The sequence below is a fragment of the Puntigrus tetrazona genome, chromosome 20 (assembly GCF_018831695.1).
Source record: "Puntigrus tetrazona isolate hp1 chromosome 20, ASM1883169v1, whole genome shotgun sequence".
Classification (NCBI taxonomy): domain Eukaryota; kingdom Metazoa; phylum Chordata; class Actinopteri; order Cypriniformes; family Cyprinidae; genus Puntigrus; species Puntigrus tetrazona.
The window spans coordinates 8333752-8356700 of NC_056718.1; the positions used below are offsets into that span (position 1 = coordinate 8333752).

Below are 22949 nucleotides of genomic sequence, written 5' to 3' on the forward strand. Positions count from 1 at the left end.
CGCCTGTCCAAACACACAGACATCAGCAGTGCATGCTTTACAGGTTGAGTTTTTTTTTTTTTTTTTAAGGATTTAAAACTTTCGTCTGATCATCAGTGAAAGCGAATGTAGATTCATTTATTAATTTCATACATAAATCCATGTTTCATACATTAAAAGAAAAATACAATTAATTTTTAAACGCCACAAAACATTTGATTACCTATAATCAGAATATTATTTAAAAAAAAAAAACAATTCAACTTGCTTTTTTTTACTGTGTTAAGCCTAAGCACAAACACAATAAATATGCGTGATTTTAAATGCATTAAACCTAGTGAAATGGTGTATGAACAATCTTCACTGAACTTAAGTAAATTATTCTTATTAAATTGCACAAAAAATTACAAAGAAACGGAACACGATTAAAAAAATAGACAAAAAAGGTGCATTAGTGGAGTAAATCTATATTTAAATCAAATAAAAATATAATCATTTTTAATGTAAATGTAAATTATTTCATTTGTGTAAATTAAACCACTAATAATTATTAATCATTCACAAACCATCATCACTACATACTGCAATCTTTTTTTATAGGATTTAAACCCGTCCTCTGATCAACATTAAAACTAAATGTAGATTTAATTCATTAATTTAATTAATTAATAAGTCCAAAGTAAAACAATAAATAAAATTAATTTGTTTTTGTTTTTTTTTACAGAATTTGTTTAATTACAAAGAAACAACACACTCAAATGACTTTTAAAAAGACTAAGAGCAATTTCTTGTCAAATGTACTTAAATAATCTGTTTACTGTTTTATTTTTACGCTGCAAAATGTTAAAATATATGTTTTTAATTCCACAGTTAACCAACTGATAATCAAAATATTATTACACGAAAAACCAGCCTAGTCCGCGCGAGACTGACAGCTTCTCGCGTCAATCTCCATCTGATTAACGACCGATCACACTATAAATGACAATAAGCGTGTGTGCCGATAAGCCATATTCATTCATACCGAATATATAAAGGCTTTAACCCCATATAAATCTTGATATCTTACCGAAACAGCACGTATGTCTCCGTCTTCCCACCGCTGTCACGCCATCTCACACCCGGAAGTGACGAACCACAAAAACAAACGCGCGACTGTAGCGTAAAGTGAAGAGCGCCATCTGCTGGCCGTCCCTCCAAACCTCCAACGAAACGACATAAGTCGAGATTGTTCTCTCATAGTCTCCGTGAACGTTGTGATTTTAAGAATTGAAGTGCGTGTAAATGTGTGTTCTTGGTAACAGTTGTAACCTCTGAGGACAGCTTAGGCAGGCAATCAGGGCAGGGCTGTTCAAACTGGGATTAATCAAATCACCGGAAGTATTTTTGTTCACTTATTTAACATGTAAGTACAATCTAAAATGACACTTAGTCGTGTGACAGACGCGTTTACTCCAGCATTTAAATACATAATGTGAACAGTATCACTCGAACAGAACAGAGAGCATCAAATGAATGAGGTTTTCCTGGGTTCCGATTGTAAAACAGCCCATGAAAGAGCAAATAATATCATTTTATCATCCAAAAAGTGTGTGAGGACACAACATTAAACAGTAAAACAGAGAGAGAGAGAGAGAGAGAGAGAGAGAGAGAGAGAGAGAGAGAGAGAGAGAGAGAGAGAGAGAGAGAGAGAGAGAGAGAGCCATACTCCTTCACTAAAAAGAAAACTAGGTGAAAATGCTAAAGGTTTCCAGCAGCTGGCGACATAAGTTTAGAAATTCAATTAAAAAAAAATCCAATTTAAGTTTGTTGAGGAACAATCCAAAACACAAAGCACAAAGCAGAAAATCTAAAATACACGTGATTAATAATGGTGTTTTGTTTAATATATATGTTATATATATATATATATATATATATATATATATATATATATATATATATATATATATATATATATATATATATAAAGAAACTAGAAGGCAGTGCATCTGTGATATAATCAAAATTAAATGTAAAGTATAAAAGCGATAGATTTGATCCAAAAAAAAAGAGCAGTAAACTTCATTCATTAGTACAGTGAGAGCAGCTTCCCACGGGACCGGAGCCTCTCGGTGGAGGATGGTTGTCGTAGTAACAACACAGAAATAGCTCCAGCGTCACTAGATAAAGAGAGCAAGCGCACACTGCAAATGTTCCTTCAGCAACACAACAGCCATGACAATAATTTAAATCAAGCACATTCACCGGGCCTCTGAATGAGCTCGAATGCACACCGAAGCCAAGGCTGCTGTCAGCGAGCTGCTGCTCTTATTACTAGCTGCTAAAGCCTCCAGAGATTTATAGAGCACAGAGTCATATTCAGCCTGGCACTGACCGCGAACTTCTAAGAAGAGTCTTTTAAGTCGGCATAGCATGAATACAAGGTTAGGGTCATTAAAAAATACTCATCTTTTGAATCTGATTCAATGCAATTCAGTGTTTCCCTTTGTGTTCATCTTGATTTCATACCGTTTTACCACCAAAAAAAAAAAAAATCACCCTAAAAATGTAATGTGGTGTGATCCAAAAAATTGAATTGTAAGTTATGCATTAAAATGTGTTCTTCAAGGTGAAAATGTATTCTTTTTTTTTTTTTTTTTTTTTTAACACAAATATCATGAATTATTACTAATTAAAATTATTACATTTTGCAAGGACACGTGGCATTTTAAAGATAATTCACTTTTAATTTCCACTTTCACTGGTGATGTTATGACTCAAAAAGTTGACAAAAAGTTGCTGCGAGTAAGTTACTTAAAGTCAATAATAACAATACTAATAAAGTTTTTATCTCCATTATATCAGGGCTACTAGAAGAAGTGAATTCAAGTCGCTGCAGGTATGAATTTCATTTTTAATGCATGTTGAAATAAATTAATAGACCCCGGACGAAAAACAAGGAGCGCCGTGAACTGTTAAAAAGTGTTAATAAGAAAAAGGGTCACAGTATTTGTGTGTTGGGTGCGTCACATGGTAAAATGATCCGTAACGAACAAGTGAACGGGTGTGGGTGTGTGAACGCACCAAAAAGCCTTTCATATTTTAATTGCACATCGTATGCCTCGAACCCTTTAAAAATGGAGACATTTCTAAATACTGCTTGTTACAAAAATAGTAAGTCAGTGTATTCTTATCAGTGCCTGGAAGATTTCAGTAACTACACATCACACAAATAGGCAAAACTATAGCCTTTGATCGTCTATACAGATTTAAAACTCGTATTCCTGGTTAGATCTGTCACATAGCAGCGATTTAGAGATCAACTTCAATCTCTCATTTTATCGGCTTAGTCAAGTAGAACATGATTGTCTCGAGACGTAAAAAAAAGGTGTGGAGGAGACTCCGGCTGTTCTCAGTCCAAGGACACTTGATGGGGACAGAGACGGACAGAGGTGTGTGTTTGTGTCTTTCAGTCAGCAGCGGCGGAGGAGGAGGAGGAGGAGGAGGAGGCTACGTGCGGGTTTTCCTCTTGTCGTCGAAGAGGCTGCGCAGCAAGTAGACCTGGAGCCCGGACACGATCGCCATGACGACAAGGTTGGTACACGACCACAGGTTGACCCGCTCGTAGTTGCTCTCTTGCAGGTTGCGGTCGCGGGCCTCGAAGGCTCTCAGCAGCGTCTGGATCTGGAGACTCTTTCCCAGGCGGGATTTCACGCTGTTGATGGTGTCCTGCAGGAAAACACACTCTGAATCGGAATATTGCCTGAACACTGAATGTTATTTTGGACATTTTGGGTTTTCCCCAGCATCATTACTTCAGTCTGTCGTGTTGCATGAAATTGGAATGTTTCAGGTTCTCTGCTTGGGTAAAAAAAAAAAAATCCTAAATGACCCTCACTTAATAAAAATAGCATGCTGGAAGTGTTCAATCCATTCAGCTTTAGGAGCTCGTGTTAAGTCACTCTCTGCAAGATGAAGAAGCTCCAAAAACTTACTGCTAGATTCTAGAAGATCAATTCTTCAAACATGAACAAGCAGTCTTAATGGATTTCACAACACTTCAGCACATTTTCAGCATTTGTTTTGTTATTCTTATTAAGTGAGGGTCATTTTTTTTTTTTAGGATTTTGTGTCCGAGCATAGTCTTTGAACCTACGCTTTTACAGAAATATTGTCACGCTCAATGACAACGTAACAAAATTTGTAAAAATTGTATCCTCCAAGAACCCGAAACCTTAGTAGACAAGTAGAAAAGTAGACATTTTGCTTGCATTTAAAGTGCTTTCTATGGACGTGAATTTCTTTTGATGCAGACCCTTAAAAATGTCTTTGACCCGTAAACGTATAAACATACGAAATGTTCCCACGGTTCCTTTATGTTAGTTTAGAGAGTGTTTGTGTGTTTTGGACGATAAAAGAAGAAATTGTGTCTTTTTTTTAATCGATTTTCTCTATTATGTCTTCAGGATTCGAGGGGAAAAAAGCCGAGACATAAGTAGTCCCACACGAACAATGAAACAATGGCAGGTAGACACTTTGACCCAATAGGAACACACCATGTCCTGCACAGATGTGATTTTAATCGGAAAGCTTCCTGAAATAGCTTGTTAACATAGAGCACGTTATAACACGCTTCTCTCGAGAACAGCAGGCAAGTATTTATTTAGCAGTCCCAGATCCTGTGCTCTCAGACCGCTCCACAAGCGCTCGGGGGCATATTGACGGCACCTGTGCTGCACTGCATGCTGGTAGTCAGGTTATCTATATTGCTTCGGTTCAAACTAATGTCACCTTGACTGACAGATCGACCGACTCCTGCCATCCGTTTAGTGTTCAAGCCCGAACACTCACATCTGCCAATAGGAGGTTAAGTATTCCACTTACTTGGAATCAAAAGGAGGATTTAACCACAATGCAAGCGCTTTTCAAGATCGTCAGAGACACCTTCACATACTGAGCGTTAATCTTGCTCGTCCACATTCCATAACAATAGTTTAGAGCCACCACACCTTCTGATCAGTCAATCACAAGATATACGTTTCCTGCTGTTTTCTCACTACTGCTTACTAATGCTGTCAAGCAATGAAGCAATTTTGTTCGTGTGTGTGTGTATATATATATGTGTGTATATATGTATATGTATGTGTATATATGTATATGTATGTGTATATATGTATATGTATGTGTATATATACACACACACACATATATACATATATATATATACTGTATATAAATGTAAATAAAAATTGATATACATGATATATATATATATATATATATACTGTATGTTTGTATTTACATATACATAAATATAGACAGTACACAAACACACGTGTACATATATATTATGTGAACAAAAACTTATTTTGGATGCAATTAATTGCAATTAATGATTTGACAGCACTACTGCTTACAAATTCTTACATGTAATTTATTAAAGTGTCTTTTTTTTAGCGAAATACCTCGTAAAACGTGATGACAAATTTGCAAGTATTAAAAGACATTACACTACTTCAAAAGTATGGGTCAGTTTTTTTCTGGTAAAAATAAATCTCTTACATAGCACTTATTTAAATAGAGTAATAATGTACAATCATTTAGAATATCAATTTTCTATTTTCATGTATTTTACTAAATGGCGGCAGTCATTATTTATTTCTGTTATCAGTGTCGGAAACCGCTGTGCTGCCTAACATTTGTTTCAGTATTTTTTATGCACAGCAAGTATACAGTACAACTGCTTTTTTTTTTTTTTTTTTTTAACTTTTGATCAATTTCATGCATCCTTACAGAACAAAAGTATGAAGAATTCCTGTCTTTCATTCATTCATTCAATCAGAAACAAACAAACGTTTGGACGGTGCTGTACCGAGCACGTGTGTGTCATACCATGATATCCTCCAGCTTCATGTCCAGAAGGTCTGCTCCCTGCGCGTACGCTTTCCAGTCCTCCGATTCCTCGCCGTCCCCCATATTGTCCAAAATCAACTCAAAGAAGATTACTTTTTCAGAAACCGCACTGAACGTGTTGTCAAAACAGAACATGTAGTCTCCCTCGTCCGTTTCCACTCTGAGTTCATAGAAAAATCACAGAAAAACACAATCAGGAAGTAATGACCTCGGTGCTTATGACTAAATTGTGAACGTGGGTAAAAACGTACGTATGAACCCCGTCGGACTTCCTGTAGTCAGTGGCTATGATGTGACCGCCGGGCGACTGTAAGTAGAAGTCCACATCTAGACTGGCTCCGTCCAGAACCTGCGGCACACAGACACAGTCAGCCCAAGCGGCTCACAGAATCACTGTCCTTTCGGGACTTTCCCGTCTCCAAAAATGACCTTTAGCTCCACTGTGTCACTTCTCCAACTTCAGTACCGTGTCACAACTTCGAGTCAAAGTTTCATAACGCAGCATACTTCGCATTAGATCATGTTTGAAAGAGAATTTTTGCTGTTGGTTTTGCAACCAGCTAATTGGCGAAAAAAAGGGCCTAATTATGAAGAAAACGTTTTTGTACAAGAGCAAATGCAATAATATTAATACTAAAATTAGGTTTTTACGTTTTAACAACTTACATTGTTCTTTGCTGTTTTGCTGTAAAGAAAAAAGTAGTCACTTCAAATGCTTGCATAAAAAATGTATTCATATTTTTCATGTATTGTATTTCATATGTCACGCGTTTTAACCCATTTGGCTTACTTTAAACATGGACAAATAAACATCTTTGAAATTACCATGACGTTTTGTGGTACTTTAAGTACTTTATTTATATGGTTTTCTTATCCTGTCATCTTGACTCCTGTCTAATTGCAGCTAAAGAGATACTACGCCGCCTATGAGGGCAGCGTCCAGCAGAACGGTGAGGTTATTTATCTTGCGGTATATCTAGTATCGCCAACATACAGGCTAGATCCGAGCGACATCTCCAGATGTACCTGGTACTCGATCTCCAGCGAAGCGTCTTTCTTCATGGTCTGGAAGAAGCACTCTTGGCGTCCGGCGGGCAGAGTGAAGGTAAAGTCGCTGTCCAGAGACTGAGAGAAAGCGCTGATGACAGAAACACACAACGACAAACACGCCACACACACTCTCGACACCTCCATACTCCACCGCATCTTACTGGACTTGGTCAACTTTATCAAGCGCCGATGAAAGTTGTTCTCCTCTAAACTTCTCGGCTGGTCGGGACAGCTCACCAAACGAGTTGGGAACGCTGTGACTTGAGGACCCCGCCTCACAAGCGTACAAATGTGGTTAAATGATTAACAACGTGTCTACGTTTGTGAGGCGGGGGCACTTGCTCTTTTTATAAGAAATGAATAAAAGTGTACACAGTTTGGGAGAACGTGTTTTACGAGAATGTATTAAATATTTATATGCACGTCCTACGTGCACTGGCATATAACGCGACGTCCTGAACTGCTGCATTGTGGGAAATGTAGTCTCTTCTGCAGAATGAATTTCTGCCCTGCGATGGTATTTTACAAATAGTGGAGAATCGTTTCACCTAATCGTAATTAATCGCGAATAATAATCGCGAATAATAATTTATCGATTTATAAAAATATGCAGAGTAATGAAAAAAATAAGTGTATAATATGTAATAATATGGTATATATTTATAATATATTACACACACACACACACACACACACACACACACACACACATAAAAACAAATAACAAGATGGTATGATAAAATATGCATTTACACATGTTATATACACAACACACACACACACACACACACACACACACACACACATATATATATATATATATATATATATATATATATATATATATATATATATATATATATATATATATAGATAGATAGATAGATAGATAGATAGGCCAAAGATGTTAAGATCAAAAGCATCAAAAGAAATTCACATGGATTTTATACCAACAGAAAACACATTAAACGTAAGTAAAGTAGACACTGTAAATGCTTAAGGTTTCAAATAAGTCAAAATGTGATATTTAATAATGTTACATTGTCATTCAGTATTTCAGTAAAAATATTTCTGTAAAAATTCTAACTACATGCTTATTCTTGCACACACATACACACACACACACACACACACACACACACACACACACACATATATATATATATATATAGTTAACAAAAAGGAAGCATGCTAAATATTGTGTTTTAAATGATTACATAAATATTATTTTTAGCAAAACCTCTGTTAGTGGCGAGTGGATAGTGGCTTAAAAAACAAAAAAACAAAAACAAAAGTGCATTTCTTTTAAAGGTTAAAACCCTTTTTCTTTGACCCATATACATATGGCCTACACACGTGAAGGGCCAAAAGTTTTTCGTCTGAATCTTTCTAGGGTTGGTGCGCAAACAGTCCACTAAGCGCACGTTCTTCTCAAAACCTAGAATACAGTTAATAAAAGAAAAGCTGATATTATTTTTTAGGCGTTTAGGTGCCTGCGAGACACCATTTAATGTGAATGAGCGTGATGTTTTAAACAGCACAGGAACTGGGTCGGACGGGGGTGAGTGTAAGAGGCAGCTGTGATGTTCTCTCTTGTGAAAGTTCTAGAACGAGTTCAAATCTCTTATCTTTTACGTGACGCGACGCTTCTTAGGACTAAACTTCCACCTCATCTGGAGCCCGCCGAGTGGGCGGGGCCAAAGTAACACTCGACTCCTATTGGCTGAGGTCGGGGCAGCAGGAGCCGTAAGCGCTGGGCAGGCGAAGCAACAGCAGCATAAGCAGACGGGAAGCAGTCCGGCAGCCAGCGCGTCGCGACGGGGGGGTTTGAAAGAGAAACTAGCCCAACTGTTCGTCCTGGACCGCCGAACACACCCCCTCACCTTAATACAGTTGTGAACGATTAGCGGCACCAGCTAGTCTTGGCCTCTGTCGTCGGTATTAGAGGTGAATAGATAAAAAAGCGAGGATGTTGGTCCCCGCGGGAAGATAATGAAGAAGCTGCGCGTGTTGTTGCTGTGCGCCGTTTTAGCTCTCCTGTGCTGGTGAGTCCAAACGTTTTGTTCGTCGAAACGCTGTCATAACGTCTCTGCCTGTCAAGCTACGCCGTGAAAAAAAACAAACTAACACTTTCACGACGACATCATTTACCAGTGTGCTTCTGACGATAGCTTCGTGCTAGATGCTAACGTTCCTTTAATAGCCTCAGGTTGGATGTGTTTTAAGCTTCCTGACATATAGCATGGGCCGAATTGTTTTTTTTATAACATTCATTATTGTGAAGTCGCTTGCATCTTGTAAAGAAATGTGCTGACAGCCTGTTGAAAGTATTACCGGACCGCCAGCTGTCCACTATGAATGTAAATTGTGGAAAGAGGGTACACAATGTACAGAAAACAGACAGCCCACCGTGTATTGTTAGGCTTCCCAATCCTGCATGCGAGCATTTACCAATTTGAGCAGCGAGTTATGTGTGTTTTTCACTGTTTTACAGGTTTTGTTAAACTTTGGCAACAGATTATACAGTTGCATTTTGTGGCAGCACTTTTTTATGGCCTTATCATGAATTATGGACAGTTTTTCGAGCTTAGTTTGTAGGTTCGTAGTGGCTCTTTCAGACCATGAGCCGCTTGGGTTGCATGTATTTAAAAGTAACAGGCTGCTGTCCAGTTGGCTGGACCGTTCGAGTCTAAATTTGCCCTGACCACTGTAGCAAACTGTTACTTTGCAAATGTTCAATGCATTCAAATGCGTGCATATCAGGCTGATGTGGCAGCATCCACGGTGGACAGGTGGTGGATTAGGGTTGGTCATATGTTGACTAAGCACACAGGGTGCTGACGCAGGTCGCAGGACCTGGTGTGAGACAAAAACACAGTTACACCCTGTGCCTGCCGCCGGACACTCTGTCAGGCCGGTGATTTTAACAACGGGCCTGTATGTTAACTATACCGCTTTTTTCATAACCGCTGATCACAGAGCTTGCATGAGAGGTGATGTGCTGGAAATGTGAGACACAAAGATGTCCCCTTTTGGTTCTAGCTATGTTACCTCGTTAAGGTGAATGGAAAAAATAGATTTATTTTAAAATAACGTAGATGTCTTTATATTTAATGGCAGGTGGGGGAAAAATAGGTGAGTTGCGTAAGAATTGCATCAGATGCATAAATGCACCGCTCATAAATACCTGTGTCGTTGTTATTTGGCATGCTTTGCTAGCTTTTATTACTTCATTTTTTCATGTTTGCGTGGCTTTCAGTAAAGAGCAACCAAAGAATTTGAAATGGACGTAAAACAGCACGCAAACATTAAGCACTACATGCCAGAACAGCAAGAACTAAATGAAGTTGATTCAATTACATGAATGATTATGTATTTTCTTTGGAGTAACATGCACAGATAGAGTGTGCACAGCGCTAAAAAGTAACATGAATGGTCTGCCTCAAATATTAAATATGACGTCTTCCAGAACTGTTTTCTTTCTTATTTTTTTGAATTCTTAAAACTTCATTTCAGATTGCAAAAAATAATGTAAAAGTTCACTCTAGAGAATAGGCAATGTATTTCTTTTTTTTTTATTATTGAGACGTCATATTTTCAGATAATGTGCGACGTGTAGAGGCGGCAAATAATGTATTGTTTCCATTTTTCTGCATTTGGGGCTTTGCAGAATGGTCCTTTTGTTTAGTCGCAAAATGACAAAAATAGTCAGAGTATTTTGTTGTTGTTGTTTTTTAAATCTAGTTTTAGAAAAGCAGGATAATTGAGTCATGTGAGAAATGATTACTGTGTCTAGTGTTCAGCCTTTTTAGGAAAACTTGCAGCAAAACGTCTGGTTTAAGATCGATCAGATTTGCTGTATTCAAACTGCGTGCCATGTGTTCTCATATTTGAATGGTCATATATGCGTTTATGACCGGGCGAGCACCGTAGAGTCGGCTACCAACAAATATTTGAAAGTTCACTCCGTTTTAGTGGATGATTTTGATCTGCAGCCTTCTTGATCTTTAGTCTGCTTCTATCTTTGTTGCCTCATTAGTGATCATATTCAGTGCTCGCTGCTAATGAGCAGTAAAAAAAAAAAAAAATCAGAAAGTGTTTAGAGGGAATAAAGTTCAAATAGAGAGAGAAACGCCGGGCATGCATTTATGGAAAAGACACGGCGCTGCTTTGGCACACAATCAGACCCACACAGGCTCTTCTCCTCTTTTCCTTATTCTTTCTTTTTCTCCTCCTGTCCGTTTCCTTCTTCCGTGCTTATAATAGCTGAGAATGTAACATACTGCTGTGACATCTTCCTCCACGCCTCCAGCAGCAAAACGCACAGGCTCGTATGCAAGCCTTGAATTTCTCGTAACGCTCAAAGCGCTGTCCTCTTTCTCAGAATTATTATGGATGCTCGTTAAGTTGAACTTTCTGCAACTTCTTTAAATGCTCTACGTTGTTCAGGTCCATGCGAGCTGCAGTGATTTAAGTGGGGGTGAATTAAAAAAACTTATTGTTTAGAATGATTAGCTGTACTAATTGGCTTGTTCATTACTAGTCGTGACCCATCGTCCCCCAGAGAGGGTAAAAAATTTGACCTAAGTGCGTCCCACTCTAAACTGCCCACCACCCACCTTGGGTCTTGGGGGTGGGCTTCAGGTTGCCTTGGAAACACCCCCTGTTCACTAGGTCCATTTTCTCACTTGGCATTGAGACTATACAAAGAATAATTGTGCTGTTATGCAATTCGTCTGGGTGAGACAAACCCTCCTTGGCCCCTTTTGTGGACGCCATAGCGTAGCCATAAGGGGAGGGGCCCCGTGTTCCCTATATAGCTGAGTACACAGTCCGCAGTGATGATAAAACAGAGGAAAATCCTCCACTGTTACTTCGGATTTCTATGTTTGCATGGTTTTCAGTCATTGAGTAATTCATTAATTTAAAACATGGGTATGTCAGCATATTTCATGTTAACCTCCCCTCTGTAGGGAACCTTTGTGTTCGCTCTTCTCAGCCTGTCAGTGTGGGCTGACATTTCAGCTCGCTCTCCGTGTCGACTGTAATCGAGCGCTGCGATGATGACATGTTTTCGAAAGCTAAGTTTGAAGGCTAAGCATCGGTTTGCTCCCCTCGACAAAAACACCAAACAGCTCGCGTTTTGCATCGTCTTTTGGGATATTTGCAGAAAAAAAGTTTCTGCTTGAATTAAGCAATCGGCGGATGTAAAGATAAAGCTAAAAATAGATGAAGCAAACCCAATCATGGTCACGTGGCATGGCCAGCATCGTTTAGTTTCTGACAAGCCTTTAAAAACATTTTCATTACTTTTATTATTTTTGGCGAACTAACCCTTTAATCAAAATTGTATGTGAGTGATCATTTCTTCTGCTTTTACTTCTACATTGGTCATCATAATGTTCCTTTTAAAAGTCTTTAAGTCCTTTACAAAATCTTTATTACAGTAATTATTAGCAGCCAGAAAATTGGTTTTATATTGCTGCGTTCGTAACGTGTTGTCATAATATTCTTATAATAAAAATAATGCATTTGCTCACTAAAGTGAACACGCATAGGGTGACGTGTAGTGTTTTATGTCTGACATCTCGGCTCTAGCCGCTCTGCATGTTGCAGGTTTTGTAGAGAAGGGAAACGCAGTAAACGCGTAGGAGTTGTTCATTTTATCACCGATTGCGTGATGACAAAGTGCAATGCGTGCCCTCGCTAATAATTTTGAAACCGATGTGATGGTTTAGCCTATACCTTCAAACCGCTTCCCATTGTTGCAGCTGGATCTGTGTGGCACATATAGCAGGATGAGGCTGATAATGATTTAGGGGGATAATACTTTCAGTCTGAGCTTTGAGTGGTAAGCAATGACGTTATATAATGGAGTATTAGATAAGAAGGATTGAATTAGGAAGGCAGCTGGCCTGCCAGCCCCTGCGCTTTGTTTGCTGGTCTGTCGTGGTATAGTGTCCGCTGTTGTATGAAGCTGTAGCTCTCATTGATTAGTGCTAGTCACAATGCATAATCGTAGAGTGTAGGCAGGACGAGAAATCAGCGACCCATTCGTATTTAATGTTTGCTTTTATCACATGTTTTTAAGTTAAAATGACTTTTTGCTTTGTTCCTCATCCGACCGGTTTCTATTATGTACCCTGAAGACAGAGCCTGTTCTCGCAAGAACTTCAGCAGCGCATGTTGTTACAATTATTTGGTGTGGAGCTTTCCGGTTTACATAGTCAGTTTTCAGTTCAGGCTGCTGTTTCGTAATTTCAGTTATTAAAATAAAAGTCTGAAACATAAAAAGGTTTGGCGTCCTGCATGCGTCGCCAGAGAGAAGTCCGGCATCTTTTCTACTTGAAATAAATGACTGCATAATCCATGAAAGAGCCTTGATTTTGGGCTAATGTGGCTTGTCTTCAGAATTCAGCATTCAGAGTGTCTTAAAAAGAGTGACCGTGTGCTCGATCTCCATGTAAGGGCTTTCTACACTTTCCTTAACATCCTTTCGTCATTCTCAGCAGACGTGAGTCACTTTCGTGTGAGGGACGTGCCGCAAGATCCACAAGCGGTGCCAAGTTTGTCATCTTCAAAACCAGTTCAAACACGATAAGCACCTTTAATACAAACCAGATTACAGACATCTCATTAGCCAGCCGTGCATATGCATATCTGCATTGTTCATAGAAACCTGATAGCTAAAAAGGCATCTCTCTTAATCTTTCACTGTATACAAAAAATATATATAAAATGACATAAATGATATAAAAGTGGCGTTTTAGCTGTTCTTTAACTTTTTTTTTTTGTTGTTGTCAATTTAGAATACATTTCAGTAAGTTATTAGTGAATTCACACAGATTTCTTGTGCAAAATTATGTGCATATGCACACTTAGTAAATAAGACCCATTTGTGGTTACTAGGTTGTTCTGTGTGGTTGCTAGGTGGTTGATTGGGAATTCTCGGTTGATTTATTAGTTGATTTCTCATTGGCCAAGAGAGTCCAGCCCAAAGTCTCTGATTATTCTGATCCCTAATGCACTACTGTAGGCTGTTTCGAAGCTTTCGGTGAGTTTGCTTTGTGAGGGGCCTCATTTCCTCGTGCACAGACAACCGGGCAGTCATGCTTTCAGTGAGGCTTGTGTTTCTATGCATGTGCGAGCATAAAAGCCATTTGTGCCGCCTCTTACATAAGACTATCCCATGAGGGCTGTAACAGTGGTCTTGTCTTCGGGCCTTAGTCGTCATACAAGCCTAACTGTTTTTAGCATGTGGATGGGTAAGAAATATCTGTGTGCTGACAGCCTGACTCAGGGGGAGAAAGGATGACTCTGAGCATACCTCAGGCTGATAGGATGGGGGTTGGTGAGTACGAGAGGTATGCAAGGCCAAAGTTCCCGTCCTGTGTCAAAGGCGTTGTTTTTTTTTTTTTTTTTTTTTTTCAGGGAAAAAAAAGGTTGTCCTTTTTGGATTTGGTTGTGAAGAAGGCACTTTTTTGTCTTGGTCATCTGTTTTTTTTTTTTTTTTTACTGGAACAGCATTTTCTGGTTTCTCAGAAGAAAACTCGGTGTCACAGCATGTCAGTCCTTGGAGTTCAGCTGTTTTAAGGACCAGCTTCCTGTTTGAGTTGTGCCATAGGTTCTGCTTGCTTAATCATGCAGGATCCATTCATGATGAATTGTGACCACATGAGCTGTATAACAAATTTATTGATGAGCCTAATTTGTTATTGTTATTGTTATTTGTTATTGCCCTCTATTCTCTTGTAACTAGAGATAAATGAATAAACTGTATGCCTAGTGTTTATGAATGATATTCCTCTTTTCCGTTTGTTCTGTAAACGCCTTTATTTAGCGTGTCTCCAACATTACACAAGTTGTTAGAGCACATTTTTTTTTTCTTAAGTATGCACTATTATTTTTATTATAATTTTTGTTATTTATCTATGTTTTCGCAGATTGCTATGTTATGTATAAAGTTTGGTATTGAGCTACACCTCATTTACTTTCAGTGTCAGTAATGAATAGAGTTGCTTCATATTCATAATATGAATATGTTTGCCATTTTACCTCATGGTGTCACGCTTATTTTCTGTTGAGCGATTCTCACTTCCCTTTCTTATTATTGGTGCCCACACGCCATGGTCGTTGTTTCACAGTCATTATTTTAAGGAGAGTAGTGTTGTCAGAAGACCTGGCACTTCGGTAACAACTCATTACTAAAAAAATTTAAATGTACCAGGATTTTTTTCAGTACGATCCGAGTCCCCAGTCAACCCAGTTCCTGACTTGTAGGGCCCCATTATGTCCATGACACAGAAAATGCGGAAGGTTTCTTGGAATCCGGTCTAAAACACAGAATGTAGCCTACAGTTCGGTATATAGACTAGTATCTGTAAATACTGCTACAGAGAACCGTTGGTTTTCACTTGTATTGGTACCAAATATAGAAATGATGGTACTGTGACAACACTAAACACTTTGCAGTCTCATCCAGTGTATTAAACATTACAGATTGTGTTGTATCTTTAATACTAGCATCTAAATATTTTTGGTATTCGTTGTATTCTAGCTGGCAAAGACGACACTGTGCATTGTGAGAAATGTGTGTAATGTAATACAGATTTTAGTGATTCATTGGTGAGAAATGTCAGGACAGACACTCTTAATTAGAATTGAACTAAATAATCCTGTATCCAATGCTTTAACGTACTTTAAATCTTTGGCTGAAGAGGCGGAGAAGGAAAATTAGGTTATGTTTAATTAAACTGTTTTCAAGGACGTTGGACAAACACATTTTGCTGGCGCTCAGACTGGCTCTCTTTTATTCCGCCTTCACTCATTTGGTTTTCTTTTTCTAGAGCTTGATGGGTCCATTATTGTGTCTTCTCTCACAGTCTTTGTATCTCTCCGTTCTGTCTCTCTGCCTGTGTAAGCAGTTAGATTAGGTCCTGTCAAGCGTAGGGGAACGCCTGAACTCGTCGCTTGGGAAACAAGCGGACGAGAGCACCGAGCCAGACAGAGGCTGTCCCCAAATCATCCCTGGAGCCATATCAACTTTAATACCAACGTTTCCTTCTCTTCTCTGAATAAAAACCCAGCACCTGCTCTATAATTAAATGATAGGAAGAGAGATTAGAACAGGGTATTTTTGGTAAGCAGAAGCAATGAAACAAAAATTTAAATTTAGGTTTCCTGATTTGAGAAGGATTTGTGGGGTACTTTAGCGTTTGGTGTATGAAGAGAGATATTTTGCTTGCTTAAAGTCCTCTGCAAGAGACCAAACAGCAACAGAGTTCTGGCAAAGCAAATATTATATGCAATATTTGTAAATGGCATATGGTCGGTGGGACTTTTTTTTTTTTTTTAAACATGTATGCAACACAAGCTAGGTATAAAGCAGTACAAAAATTTGGATGGACGCAGTGGACTGAGCCTCCGTCTCAGCCTTGTTTTTCATCAGTCTAGCTCAGTGGTTTTCAGACTTATTCCTGGAGACCCACAGCTCTGCACGTATTGCATGTCTCTCTAATTTACATACCTGATTCAGATCATCAGCTCATTAGTAAAGAGCTCCATGCACCGTGTCAGATTAGGGAGACATGCAAGATGTGCAGAGCAGTGGGTCTCGAAGAACAGAATAGAAAAACACTGCTCTGGCTGCTTCCAGGTTTATAGCTGTGGTTGTGGTTGTCTTCCTATAGCCCATCCCCCTCTCCGTCAAGCGCAGGGCACATTGTCAGTTTCTTTCTATCCTACACATACAGGCATTCTCCACCCCCTCCTCAGATTGTGCACTAGGACATTTTGTACCAACCGTAAAGGAAGCAGACAAACAAGCCCGTGATGATTTGCAGGCGTTAAACGTGTACGTTTACATTTATACACCCTTTACAGTTCAATAAGGAAATGGGCATCAAAAATATGAATTCTAGAGACCCTCTGAGAGGTCATAAAAAGACAAAGCGAGTGCCTAGTGTCATGTGTTCATGTAAAGAATACATGCTAAGTGGACCGGTTGTTGCTCAGTCTTTAAGTGATCTAAATGTTTAATGCCTTTTATATTGGTTTGGCAAGCTGTTGGTTGTAGTGGACAGCATTTAAAGTGTAAAGTCACATCCTGTTTCATTACCTCGGACACTTTTCTTCTGCCTGATCATCTTCCCCAGTCCCAGCATTCCCTAAAGCTGCTGGATCCTGCTTGCAGCCTTCTGTTTTCTTTCCTAATAGTCGTTTCTAAATCCTGCAGCTAACACGTAATGCTCTTTGGAGTCTTTCCGAGTCATTTTTTTTAAAAAATAAATTGACTGCCTAAGAGTTGTAACATTCATACTTCGATTAAAATGTTGGTCTGCTCAATTAAATGTTTAATTGTATTTGTGTTCACTGTAAACATGTAGACCTTGCGCTCCACACCCAGTACGCTGCTTACAGTGTGCAGAATATGTTCAGTAAGCTTCTGTCAATACGTGGTTGCATTAAACCAGGATATAGAGGAAAGGTTTAAAATTAAGTGCATCATCAGTGACCATCAGTTGCTTACTAGCTTTGAGAAAGCATATGAAAAAATATGCAACGCTGTATATATGTACATGTAATAAACAGCAGTGAGTGCAATGACTAAAACCTGGACTTTTATGTTTTGTGGTGTCATGTTAAATATATATTTTTTTTGTTTATCAAGTCCTTCACTGCAAGTGTCCCATTTGGGACCGGACCATATTGTCTGATCACAAAGTCACATTTCTGTAGTCTGTATGACTATAGTAAGTCTTATGTCAACATGCAGAGCTGTAGTGTTGAGTTTCTGTTGAGCTGAGTTATGAAACGCAGATCAGATCCTGTGTGCTGATAAAGGATGTGGCAGAACAAAAATAGACATTTGATATTCAAGAGAAAGGACAATGGTTAAATGACATTGGTTAAATATCTTTTGTTTAATGTCAAAGTGCTTTGGGAATATGTTCGTTTCTATAAAAAAAAATGCTTGTTTATTTTTTTGAAGTAAGCAAATAAGGAAAAGAATAACTCTTCACCTAAATGCGGAAAGGCATGATGGTCAGGTTTCTTGTCATGCCATTGTTGTTGGGCTTAAATCTCATTTGCAGATGGGATTTAGATACTGTGCTCTTGTGTTGTCGCAACATATTTCTGGCATCGACTAATGGTTCATCCTATAGGAAACAAGGCTAGCATGAAAACCTATATGCTTTGCAACAAAGCACAGAAACCCTGCCCAATCTCGGATAAACATAGTTCACTGATTCTGCTGTGCTGACTCAGCTGCCCTGTTAAGTCAGTCAGGCTTTTAATTTCAATCAATGGTTTTAACGTTCTGAAGTACGCTACTGAAATCATCTATTTTGTGTTTTGTATTTTTGGTGTTTTGAGTTGGACTAAACCGTTTTATGGTTTTGATTTGTTATTCATCTGAAGCCGAGCTCCTTGTTGTGAATAGTTGAAGTCATGTGACTGGAAGATGTGATGCTGCGGTGACTCTACATGCATGATGAGATCCAGCGCTAGTGTTTTTATCCGCGCCTGAATAAGCCTGTGCTCTGTGACGTGTCTGCTGCACCGGTCAGGTCGCATTAGCTGCATGAATGCCTAAAACTTATGATTCACTCTGGCTGCTAGAAACTTCAGCCGTTATTTCATTTATTGTGCTTCTCAATTTAATGAATGGCACTCTCCAGCAACAGTCCGCGGGTGGTCATTATATGCGGCCAATGTCATGTCCCTGTCTTCAGGGAAGAGTATGTCTGGAGATTTTCTGTTTCCAGTGTGACAGAAAATACATCTTATGGGTTATTGTCTGATAATTCCAGCCATAATTGCTCAGTATTGGTAGATATTATATTTTTAGTTCTCCATGTTCATAATACTGCACATTTTTTAGCATTTAAAGCAGTGGTTCTTAACTTTTTAATTTTATATATATATATATATATATATATATATATATATATATATATATATATATATATATATATATATATATATATATATATATATATATATATAAAAATATTTAAATATGCATACAGATGTTTCTATTCACGACAACCTGTAGATATATATATATATATCTATCTATCTACAGGTTGTCGTGAATAGAAACATCTGTATGCATATTTAAATGTTTTAGGGGTCATATGAATGTTATTTGGTGTAATGAAATGTGTTTGTGGTTTAAGTTTCAAAAAACACATTATTTTCCACATACTGTACATTACTGTTTCTCCTCTAAGCCCCGCCCTCCACAATGGTATTTTTTTGTGCAAAGCTCATCGTTCTAAATTGAGGTGTGTTCCGATTGGTCAACTATCCTGTGCGTTGTGATTGGCTGAATATCACAAGCAAAATACAAAATGTTAAAGCATAAAAAAAAATGTTATGCCCCTTTATGATGTCGCATCCTGGCACTATAACACCAAAATAATAAAACACATTACAAACAAGGCATTTGTTGCATCCACTGGAGAAATAATTACTGATTATCATGACTTAGTACTGTCTTTTTATGCGGCGCATTGCATCGTGCCTTGTAAACATCAAGTATCATGTCTGCTTTTGTGAGCAGAGAAATGACAAGCGTCAACTGTTCACTGCTCAAAACTCACGTTTAAATAGTAAGTAGCGGATTATTTTAATAAGAAAATGTAACTTAAAGGCAATGAGTCAGAAGCGCCAGACAGTTATATTTGCCCCATCATCTCCCAGGTTCAGAAAATGGTCCTCCGTAAATGTGCTGAAAACACTCTAATATCTGTGTTGAACTGTTCAGGAACAGTGTTGTAAAATAACCACTGATTTCTAGTTGTGTCCTCTTTTGGAAGCACAGAGAAAGTATTTTCGCTTTCACAACGAAACACAGCATCTCCAGCAACACAGCCCAACCCATTTGGGCGACGCTATGAAAACGTTTTTTAAACGAGACGTTTTGGGGAGATGTGTACAAGTCCTAACTTTTTATGAGGAATATCTGTTTTTGAGAGTTTAGTCTTTGAAACTTCACAGATGCACCAAGAGCTTGTAAGACTCTAAAGACAAAGGACATTTTAATCCCATCATGTTGAACTTTTCAGGTCAACCTTCTTTAAGCTAAATCAAATAAGTTTGATTTTTATAATGTATATTATTAATTGTTTAAATAATATCAGCCATTTATTGTTTAGCTCCCATAACATCAAAATGGTCATTGACTTACTATTTCAGGCAGAATTAATAAATATACCTCCAACATAGTCCCTTCAGTGAAGTTTATCATCACCTTAAACAAGCGCCTCCAAAGCCTCTGGGATTTTAATAGCAGCACATGTGTCACAGCGCCTGTAGATTGATAGCCTGACTCATGACTTCATTACATTCAGCTTCATTCTGTTCTCGACATGTTGGGTGAGAAGGGGAGAGATTACGTTATGATGCACGGGGTTTAATCCTCAGACTTTCAGTGACTTCACTTCCAGCCCTGTGAGCTCAAGAGGGCTCAGGCTTCTTCCGCTCTGGCGTTTGCTCTGTGGCAGAATGCTTTCGTCTAGCCACAGCATTGGCCTACTTTTTGGGAGAGCTCTGGCTGCGTGCCCCGCAAGCCTGCACTTCTGTTCCTCCCCCGGCCACGTTGCTCTGTGCACATCTGAATCTGTTGAATCTCTGTTTTCTCTTGCCTCCGCTCATTTATTATTTATCATTTCACCGTTTACCATCATTCAGACCATCCCCCAGCATTTATAAGAGACTGTGTTGTTAATGTTTGAAGAAATATCTGACTCTTACTGTCCTGCTGGCTCACCATGTCTGATATTATTAGTCTCCTTGCAATCTGGTTTTAGGAGTATGTGCTTGTGGATTTTATGTGTGAGGGCACACTGCAAGAATTTGCATTTGTATTGACATGTAGTGTCCAGTCACCCTGTTTTCACTCTGCGAACCAGATGCTGTTTATACTTCTTTTTTTTTTTTTTTTTTTCTTTTAATGTGCCAGATGTTTCGTTCCTGTGCCACATAGGCAAGGCAAAGTCCATTCAGCAAATGCAAAACCAAGAGATATGGATTTCTCTTCCTCATCAAGTATTTGCCCATTCAAAATGGTGTGTGTGTGTGTGTGTGTGTGTGTGTGCATGGAAAAATAACCTTTGAAACCCACCTAGTGATGTGATCGGATGAGGTCACCGGTCATAAATCGGTCACATAGCCATTATTGATATGTGGAAGCAATACACATAAAATAGGCTTTTTTCAAAATGATATTATAGTATAATATATTGGTTAATACTGGGTTTAAATAATACTGTGTGTTTTTTTTTTTTTTTTTTTTTTTTTTTTTATAAAAATCATTGAAGCCTTTAAAGCTACTTTTTGCTTTGTTTTTGTTATTTTTAAATTATTTTGAAAAAAAAAATTGTATAGGATTTCTATATTGGTTATCTAATTAGATATCAGCGCTTGGAAATAATCGCTTACTGGTATCATCTCGCATTCCTAATGTTTTTTTGTTTTGTCAGTTGTAATGTCAATGTGGAGTTATTCACATTATCAGATGGGTGCTAATTTGGTTTGCTGGTGTGGGACCCCAGAGGAGGTTTCAAAATGTCACATTTAAAATGCTTTTGCATTCTACATCTCATTTATCAAGCAGTATTCAATAATTCACCCAGACCGAAAATCACAAGATGCGTCTTGAGACCATCTCTCGTCGCCTAATTTTAGACCCATTGAAATTATTATTGGCCTGAAGACACGGTGTTATTAATAAAGCCCTGTTCACACGTTAGCCACGGTATACAACAGCATCAGTTCATAGCCACTCCCTCCCCGAGAGCGGTGACAAATACCCCACAGCACGCAGGAAGTTTTCATTTAAAAACTCACTTAATGATGTTTGCCTTTTGTTCATGCAGGATCAAGTAGTTCTCGTTAACTATTTCTTCACTTCATGCGTCATCGGGATTTAAGGCGACACGCCTCTGAATAGCCAAAAGATATTTTCCACAATCACTTATTTGCCTTAGTTCACCACAGGTGTTCTTTGCCAGCTCTGTGCTGTTTACTCTAGCGTGCGAAAATTGCGCTCCTGAAAAAGATCGCCAATGCATTTGCCAGGAAAAGATACTGCGCTGAATTGACGCTGGTATATTAATATCTGAATATTGCAAAGTAATTAACAGTCTGGGTTCAAGCGTCAGTTTGGAGCAAATGCTGGTTTAGGACAGTAGGTTTCTGGTCAAACCCTTTCCTAATGTGCGCTTGTATACAAGAGACAAGTTTTCCTCTTACTTAATTTGCCTAATCTGAGTTTTATAACCTTGTTAGATGGATATATGAGCCCTTTTATCTTTGGTAAATAGTGGCTGTATAAACAACATGCCACTTCAATCAACCATAAATAGGAACCGCAGCTTTTGCATGAGCATTCATCGGTAAGTCCAGGTGCTCTCAGTTTCTCTTGTATTTGACTAGTCAGTTCTAGCGTAGCATAAATATTCTCTCTCTCTCTCTCTCTTTAATGAAATCTAGAGAACGTTAAAAGTGTGCTTTAGCTCATTTATTGACATTCCCTGGTAGATGATGGGAAGTTGAATGGCATTGTTGTTTAGGATTGTTGTACAGTTGTGGCTCCTGGTCTGTTCTGGTATGCAGAGTAGGGCTAAAGCTAACAGGAAATGTTTGGGGGATTTTGCTGGGCGCCTGGCTTTCCTAAACCTACTCAACCAGACAGGTTTAGAGAATGAGCACCACCACAAAAACGAAGCGATCTGTCACATCAAATGGAGCACCAGCTAACTGAATGCCATTATTTATTGTCTGGTGTCCCATCAGACGTTTTGTGTCCTGGTGCAAACTTTTTGTTATGAACTGCGGTGCCATTTACCTCAGTTATTTGTACAAACCTGCTAAGATCATCCACAGTGACTGCTGAGTGGTGATATATTGATCGTTTGCATTGCACCTCAGATTGAGTGTTTCTCCTTGACAAAGTAAGGTGATTGGGACGTAACCCAACAGATCAACCTTCACTTTCAAGTCTACGGCCATGAACT

At 38.6% G+C, this 22949-nt stretch overlaps 2 protein-coding genes across 2 annotated transcripts in view; one reads left to right on the forward strand and one right to left on the reverse strand.

Moving 5' to 3' along the window:
* Positions 1 to 2855: 2855 nt before the first annotated feature.
* tmed5 (transmembrane p24 trafficking protein 5) lies at positions 2856 to 7199 on the reverse strand. Its single transcript, XM_043220260.1, has 4 exons — positions 6901 to 7199; positions 6126 to 6223; positions 5854 to 6034; positions 2856 to 3690 (listed from the first exon to the last, which is right to left on the reverse strand). Exons 1-4 carry the CDS (start codon positions 7078 to 7080, stop codon positions 3472 to 3474), a joined length of 678 nt encoding a protein of 225 aa, XP_043076195.1. The 5' UTR covers positions 7081 to 7199; the 3' UTR covers positions 2856 to 3471.
* A 1487-nt stretch (positions 7200 to 8686) lies between these two features.
* suco (SUN domain containing ossification factor) overlaps positions 8687 to 22949 on the forward strand; it is a 39032-nt gene continuing 24769 nt past the window's right edge. Inside the window, 1 exon segment of the mRNA XM_043220241.1 lies at positions 8687 to 8969. Within this exon segment, the coding sequence (XP_043076176.1) occupies positions 8917 to 8969 (53 nt within the window). The 5' untranslated portion in view covers positions 8687 to 8916.

What these genes read in the sequence shown, in the direction of transcription:
- tmed5 (XM_043220260.1), bottom strand. Translation starts at nt 7,080, where the DNA reads ATGCGGTGGAGTATGGAGGTGTCGAGAGTGTGTGTGGCGTGTTTGTCG. An exon ending in CGCTGGAGATCGAGTACCAG is followed by an intron (nt 6,224 to 6,900) that starts GTACATCTGGAG and finishes TGTGTGCCGCAG; the next exon opens with GTTCTGGACGGAGCCAGTCT. An exon ending in TGAAGCTGGAGGATATCATG is followed by an intron (nt 3,691 to 5,853) that starts GTATGACACACA and finishes GTTTTCCTGCAG; the next exon opens with GACACCATCAACAGCGTGAA.